Genomic DNA, 8,482 nt, shown 5'->3' with positions numbered 1-8,482 from the left:
TTTTCAACCTTTGAAAATTCATAACTTTTGAAATATGCATTTTACGAAAAAGTTACAAGGAACATTTTCGTCTTAAAATGGGCCATATTATCTAAAAAAAATGGTCCAGATCGAAAAAGTCATTTTTTCATAATTTGTTTAAACAATTGCGATTTAAACAAAACGTACCATTTTTTCTAAAAAACGCCGGGTATATTCGGATTCAGCGGCTCAAAATACATAAGAATCATACCTTTTTATCCTTGGACATATTATTGCATACGGCAGCATTGCCCGCTCCCGGACTAAACTGATCACAGGAGTTTTATATCATTCGTTGCAAGGTCATTCTAAAACTGTGCCGCGAGGGTTTTATGTCATAGTTCTAGAATGTTGATACGAATTTGTTCTGGAACATCTCAGATAGAAAATTAATAATGGTTACAGAGCAGCTATTTCCTAATTTTTTTAACTTACGTCGATGTTCTATTTAACAGGATTTTCCCCTAGACGCGGAAAATTCCCTAATTTTTTAACTTTTCTGGGTATAAATAACCCTTGTTATTGAAATCGTCTGGAAAAAGGTCAGACATGATGTTTGATGTGTTCTAGTGCGCAGAATAATAATCTAAGACAAGTTTCCCGCCATCTCATTTGGGGTTTCCTCTACACGTGGAAAATTCTCTAGAAAATCATCCCTGTCGGATACGAACTAACCCTTGTTATTGGAATCGTCTGGAAACAGATTCGAGCATTACACATAGATATTTTTGCGTTTCAATTACGAACTTTGCATTTGTATTCGTCAAGCTTATCAGAGTTTCCCCTAGACGCAAATATTTCTCTTGAAAATCACCTTTAACTTATATGAAATTGCCGTTGGTATTAAAATCGTCTGTAAGCAGGTGAGAGCATGATGTTTTTATGTATTCTGGTGCGCTGAGTATGAATCTGACAATCGTTTCCTCCCATCCCTTTAGGGTTTCTCCCTTAACGAGTAAAATTTCATAGAAGATTAGCATTTTCCGGTATACATTGTCGCGTATGGAGTAATCCTTGTTATTGCAATCGTTTGCATAATATATTTATATTTTTTAGGCTTCAGATACGAATCTAGCATTACTTTTCGCCAAGAATTTCAAGACGTTCCCCTAAGAGCGCATATTTCCGTAGAAAATCAGATTTTCCTTGTATGAAATTACCTTTTGTTTTGAAATCCTTTGGAAACAGGTCGGGCATGGCATCTTTATATATTTTGGTGTGCTGAATATATATTTGATATTAGTTTCCTCTCAGTAGCTCAGGATGTCCCTGGATGCGGTGAATTCCTTAGGAAAGCAGGTTTTTCATATAGGGAGTTCCCTGATTGTTTAACAAATGCGGAAAGCGATCCTGCGAAAATTTAGAGCCGAATGAAGGAATAGATTTTCTGTTCGCGTGATAAGAATATCTGACTATTCTCAAATTTCGAACATAAAAACCTGTTTCTGGTAAATTTCGAATGGTACAGTTACAGCTGAAAAAGCACGTGTGCTATTTGAATCTGTTACCTTGGAGGATACTGGAGACGATGACAACTCCCCCATTAAGATATGTGTAGTATGATTCGTTTTCCGGTACACTAAGGTAATAACCTTCATACTAAGACCTAGAGAGGTATCAGGGTTATCATCCCTAGGACGGTAGACTCACCTGCGTTCGGCACAGGATCCCCATCGTGGAGACTTTTTCATTTCCTCATGGATCCAACAAAACAAAATTTAAAATCTCCTTTGAACAGTAAAGTGCTCCCGAATACTTTCCGCAATTGTGATAGCAAGCATCAATCGTTTTGCTACATTTGTATTGTGTATGCAATGAAGAGCAATCTGAGAAAGTTTTGAGACAAGATAAAAAGTATTTATAAAAATTGCTTTGGTTTTGAGGTGACTCATCAAGAAATGGAATGGGTCCCGCATTTAATATGTAGCACATGTAGTATTTCGTTGAGCCAATGTAATGACAAAGAGGATCGATCAAAACTAAAATTCAAGATACCCATTAGATGGAGACAACCGTGAGGCGAGGAAGATTGCTATTTCTGTATGACGAATGTTGCAGGATTCAATAGTCGCTCTATTTTTTTAATAGTTTATTCAAATGTTTCCAGCGTAACAAAGCCGACCCCTCTATCTGGTAACTCTGAGAATATAGTAGAAGTTGTATCTGAAATCATTGCGTGTATCAGTGAAATTAAAAGTGAAGACTATTCAGAAAAAGAGTACGAGAGATGTTACGAAACGAATGGTGTAACAATTACTGTACATAATGAGGATTGCCGATTATCTAACTATTCTGTACCGCAAACCTTCTCGCAAGAAGAACTTAATGACTTATATAGGTATTTAGGGTTATCGAAGGATAGAGCCGAGTTATTAGCCTCAAGGTTGAGAAAGAAGAACTTGCTATCTCGTAAAACGAAAGTCTTTTTTTACCGAGATAGAAATACGGAGTTCAGAAAGTGTTTCTCGCGGGGTGCAGATCTAGTTTATTGTTTCATTGTAAAAGGCTTGATAAATAAACTAGAGATAAAATTCGTACAGAGCTGAGGAATGGTGGCTGTTTATAGATTCGTGAAAACGTATTCTGAAGGCAGTGCTGCTCCATAATATGAACAAATATGCACCGGTACCAGTAGCGCACTCAACAGTATTCCCAGAAGAATATGTTAATATTAAACTTGTTTTTAAGAAAATTAAGTATGAAGAGCATAACTGGCTTGAGCAACAATAGGACTATACTAAACTCTCATGCTATTTATGTCTCTGGGATAGTAAAGATAGGAAAAATCATTATGAGTTGATTGATTCGACGCCAAAATCGGAGTTGGTTCCAGACTCACATAATGTAATAAACGAACCACTTGTCGCTCCTGCAAAAATCCTTTTGCCGCCCCTTCATATAAAGCTTGGATTTATGAAACAATTTGTTAAAGCACTAGATAAAGACTGCCAATGCTTTTCTTATTCATGTCCTAAATTTCGGGCTATTTCTGACATTAAACTAAAAACAGGAATTTTTGATAGTCCACGAATTCGCACCATAATGAAGAATGACAGATTTATGGATGTAATGAATGATGTTGAAAATACGGCATGGGTCAGTTTCAAGTAAGTTTTACAACACTTTCTAGGTAATAACAGAAGTGAAAATTACAGGGAGATAGTGTTACCATGTTTAAAAACTTCAGGGAACTAGGTTATTTGATGAATCTCAAATTGCATTTTCTTCATGGACATTTGGATTGCTTTACAAGCAACTGCGGAGATTTCAGTGAGAAGCATGGAGAGCGATTCCATTGAAATGTCAAGACAGGGGAGCGTTAGTGTGTATGACGATGGGATGAGCATATGATGGCCGACTTCTGCTGAATGTTAAAAAGAGATTGTAAGAGAAAAGAAACAAAGGGAAGAAGAAAACCACTCCATATATCTTACAGTGATTCTAGTATGGATACCTAGTTAATGTCGAAAAACTCAGGTCAAATGTGCTTTCAGTGTGGCGATTAACAAGATACAATTTTGAAATAGGCTTAGTCCCCTCCTCTCAAAACCTGCTGGAGCAACTAGAGCTAATAAAGGATAACTCAGATTCGATTGAGGGTAAACTAATGTCTAAGGGAAACCCCCTACGTGATGGCGAGAAACTAGTCTCATAATAGTATTCTCGCACCAAAATAAATAAAACAACATGCCTAATCTTTTTCCATACGATTTCAATAACAATGTTTATTTCATACCCGAAAAAGCTGATTTACAGGGAATTTTCCACGTTTGGTGGAAAATCATGATGTTCTGAGGAAAAACTGATGTCAGATTCGTGTTATTTCATACCTACAAAGCTGATTTATAGGGAATTCTTCGCGTCTAGGGGAAAATTATAAGGTGCTGCGAAAAAACTGATTTCAGATTTGTATTCGGCGCCACAAAATACATAAAAATATCGTACCTGATCCGTTTCCAGATGATTTTAATACCAAGGGTAATTTGTACCCAAAAAAGTTGATTTACTGGGGAATTTTCAGCATCTAGGGGAGAATCCTGAAGTGCTTGGAAAAACTGATGTAAGATATGTGTTCAGCGCATCAAAAAGGTATAGGTACTATACTCTGGTCTTTTGCATAATATAGGTTACAATAAAACACGACTATGGCTTTGAGGTTAACAACTAGTGATAGTTTCTCACCTGGGAGAGAATCGACCACCAGTATAATTATTTCACCTAAATATTCTAGATAGTCTCACCGTAGCTCCCTTCTAAGGTCTCTATAATCCTCCTTCTTATCCATCTCATTGACTCTGATGATGTACACGGCCGGAGCCGAGAATTCGAATACGCATATACTTCGTTTCTTGAAGTCCTGAAGAACGATGTCAGGCTTCGATTTTGCAATGGAGACTGCTGACCGAAAATCGTAGTTCCAGAAAATTCGGCATTTCTGTTTTTGGGCAATTGAATCTATCACCCTCGGAGCGTTCGACAAAATAATACACTCTGTGACTGAATTAGGTCCATATAATTTGAGGAAATCCAAAGTTAAGTCCTTCGACAAGGGTTCTTCCTTTAAATTTTTGTAAAAGTTTCCGTGTACTTTCTTGTCGAGGAGGCGGTGGCCTTTGTGAAGGAACTCTCCTTTGCTAATCATCTTCCGTTTCCTGATCATTTTAAGAAAACAGTTTCATCCATTTAAGTCAATGTAGGTTGTTCTCCTCATAATTTGGTTACAAAGACAGTAGTGGTTTAAAAGTCCGTCTCCGCTTTGATGGCTTTTGATGCAGACTCACGGAATGGACAAATCAATGCTCAAGTTTTACTGCATGTGAATGATCTTATGCATGTTGATATAAATGTTATTAGACATCTTGTCACTGGAGAGACCTTTACATACCTGCGCGTGCATCAAAGCCGCATTCAGGATGCATAATCAGTGAAGTAGTCTGTCAGAAACAGATACAAGCATCTTGTTTATAAGATTTGGTCTTCAAATCTGTCAGCGTTTAACATGGTATCTAGGACTAACATGCTTATCGTCCCGGTTCTACTCTACTCGTTTGGAATGGTTCAATTGACGAAGAACGAGATTAATTATTAAATTTCACGCCGTCAAGGCGGACGCGGACTTATGAATGTCCAGTCGCTTCATAATCAAATTGTTCTAAGTTCAACTCACATCGTTCACTTTTGCATCCCAGGGTGGGTCTGTTTCCACCTTAGTATAGCATAATAGCATTCTATGTCAAGAAGTTCTCACCGATAGGTGCAGAGCGCTTCATGTACACGCTGAGTACCTAGCACACATACCACCTAGGTGCCCCATGCACGCGTGAATGACTTATCTCTACAGGCATAAAAAGCCCTAAGAGTACTTTATTATAATTGTTGTCGCTCTTATGATGTTGGCCGCGACCCTGTTATAGCGAACGCTCCAAGGGAGATAGAATCAATTGTCCAAAACGAGAAGTGCCAAATTTGCTGCCTCTACAATTTTCGGACAGCAATTTCCGTTAGACACTTGAGCTCTTACATTTTTCTAAAAAAACTTCAAAAAACGAACTACATTCTCGATCTAAATCTTAGATCCACTTGACAACAACATAACTGCCAAGGAGAAGGTAAAAGAGCAGAGGTATTAAAACCTCAAAAGAAAGTTGCCATGATTGTACCTAAAATATTTGGTTAAAGTAAGTAACTCAAGTGTTTCACCAGCCTGTCGTTGTTATTTTTTGTACCCTGTGACAACCTATTTTCCGGTCATGAGACCTAGCCATAGGTGTGATTTACTGCGGTTCTACTGCGAGCGTGTGTCATTCTTATATAACGGTTGCTCCGAGTGGGGCCGTGCGATGGTTGCTAAACCGTTTTTATAAATTATTTATTTATATCCATATATATGGGAGACGTGAGACGTGGCCGTAGATGTGAATTACCGCGGTTTTACTGGGATTCGATGTCATTTTCATAGATGGCAGTTGCCACAAGTAGGAGCAATTGGGTTTCCCTCTCAACACAGAAAAAATACGTTTTTCTAATTTTTTACATCGTCAATGTAGAGTTCTTGGAGAACAGATGCTTCTATGATTTTAGAACAATTTTATAGTTAAAAACCTATCGCAGAAAACTTTTTTGTTCATCTTGTAAAGTTTCATTTTTTGGTCGTTATCTATTTGCCATTTTCTTGTCTTGAAATAATTTTTAGTAGGCAAAGCACAACAATCTGTTGTCAGCAAGGTCGCTATCCTACTCTCCCTTTCTCCCAATCTTGATCGTTCGTCCCTTGTTGGCAGTCAATGAGTAGCACGCCGAATCTTCTATTTCTGCAGTTATTCAGAAACCTCTGGTTTGATCATGGTTGCGCGTTTTCATTTCATCTTATTGTTTCCTGAGGAATGAAACATCATCTCCTGAACACTTTCTGAATTAAAAAATGGAATGTAGTTTGAACGCATATACCATGCGACGAGGTTGCTATCCAAGGTGTGGAATTATGAGGACGACGCCAAGAATAAGGATGAATACGATTAGACAAGTTTTCTAATTAATATAACAACTCTATCAGCCACTAGATTAAAGCCGAAGGATTTACAAAAAGCAGACGAAATTCATCTTTTTAGATCCGAGTTTAAAGAAAGGGGCGGAAGATTTTCGCTGGCAAATTCAGAATTAACGCAGCGAATCGACAATCCATTTAACAAAGACAAAAACTTATTTCCTGGGTACAGGTAAAAATCGGAGTCGATAACAGCTCAAAAACGACTTCCATTTAAAAAAGAATTGGACTGAAGGAGCTTTATCAAAAAGACCGAAAGACCTCCTTGTCATTTACCATTACTCTAACTTATTTTGTTGCCTTCTTATTAAGATTTTCAACTGATATATTTGTTTTTTATATTTTGAAGAAACATACACTGAAAAAACTGGTTGGTTGGGACAACTAACAAAGTAGAAGGTCCAATTATTTTAGTTTGTAATATATACCTCTGCTTTTAAAGTTGTTGGGGCTACTAATTTTATTCGCAAGATTAATAGTAGTTGTCCTTAATACTTTATTTTTTCTCGCTACAACCTTCGATGGTAGTTACTACTTTCAAGTATGTATGTTTACTATTTAAATAGTAAGCGTTACTACTTCAATTAGTAAGTCTTACTATTAAATTAGTTATTTTACAAATACATTAGTTTATCTTACTACTTGAAGTAGTAATCCTTACTATTATATAATCCTATAAATTATTACTATTCAATCTTATATTTTCTTACTATTCATATAATTATATTTATCCCGCTCGCAAGATGAATGGTCACGATGATGTATTTATACAAATTAGGGTACCTCTTCACGGAGGCTTGTTTAGAATTATTCGTTGCATTTATTTGACACATTGAGTTCGCATCTAGGTTCTCAATCAATAAAATTAGCCATAGACCAACAAAATAACTAGAAATAAATCCTATGAAAAATATTATTTCCACGATTATTTCAAAACAGGCCTCCGTAAAAAGGTACCCTAAGGGTAGGCCGTAGAGGACGCCCTAAGGATCTATACGATGCTCTTTAATATTTTACACGTCTTGACACATTATACGTCAAGATTTAGATCAAAATAGTGATCATCGAAAAAATGACGCGATCTTTCGATGCGAATGTTGGTAGCACTGCTCAAATTTTAGTTCTGCCAATATCACCAAGGTGCGATACTTATAACCTTCACTACTTTTATTTCTTGGAGAATAAATCGCTGGTGAATGTAACTAATTTATTTGTTGTGACTACAATTACTATCTTCACTAATATAACCTTCATATGAGGACTAACGGCGACTCGTTGCCATAAAAAACTGGTTAATTACTCTTACCATCGAAGTAGTTGTTAAAGCTAATACCAACTCTACTAATAAGGAGCTTCTTGTGGCAACTAACCATTTTTTTCAATGTAGCAATAGAAAATTTTGAATAAATAGTTGATATTCAAAATTTAGCGCAGCATACTATAAATCTGTTCACAGTTATGCTGCTTATTCTACAGCATTGAGTGTCACAATAGCCATCGGTTGCAGCTTACTCATTCTTAACGTACTAATCTTTGCGGGAGTTTACTACCAGAGGGATAAAACTAGGATGGAAGTTAAGAACTTGCAACAGAAGCAAATAACAAATTACCCATGTGGTCCCCGATCTTTTACTGAACTTAAACAGCAGCCACATTCACATTTCTTAGATAGTACTCCAATAGTCGTCGATGTTGAATCTGAGATGCTTCGAAGGTAATTATTTCATATATTTATCACTATAAATAATATAAATGAAATTTAAAGTTAGAAATTTGTAGAATATTAATGTACTGTAGGCCTTTTCAGGTTTTTCAAAGTTTCATTAAGAGACCGCAACATGTTTTGACTCAGATCCGAGTCGTTTTTATGGTGCAAGTGTTATAACTAGTTTATGCGGAAATTCTAGTTCCATTGCA

At 36.6% G+C, this 8,482-nt stretch overlaps 1 protein-coding gene across 3 annotated transcripts in view; it reads left to right on the top strand.

Moving 5' to 3' along the window:
- The window catches only part of LOC117174994 (neuroligin-4, X-linked), a 450,915-nt gene that overhangs the window by 389,027 nt on the left and 53,406 nt on the right, over positions 1-8,482 (top strand). For all 3 annotated transcript variants that reach the window (XM_033364481.1, XM_033364480.1, XM_033364482.1), the window contains one exon: positions 8,022-8,279. In XM_033364481.1, the coding sequence (XP_033220372.1) occupies positions 8,022-8,279 (258 nt within the window). The remainder of the gene's footprint in view (positions 1-8,021; positions 8,280-8,482) is intronic.

Source organism: Belonocnema kinseyi, chromosome 6 (assembly GCF_010883055.1).
Source record: "Belonocnema kinseyi isolate 2016_QV_RU_SX_M_011 chromosome 6, B_treatae_v1, whole genome shotgun sequence".
NCBI classification, from domain to species: domain Eukaryota; kingdom Metazoa; phylum Arthropoda; class Insecta; order Hymenoptera; family Cynipidae; genus Belonocnema; species Belonocnema kinseyi.
The sequence above is the reverse complement of the archived record's forward strand: the minus strand, read 5'-3'. Positions and strand labels throughout refer to the sequence as shown.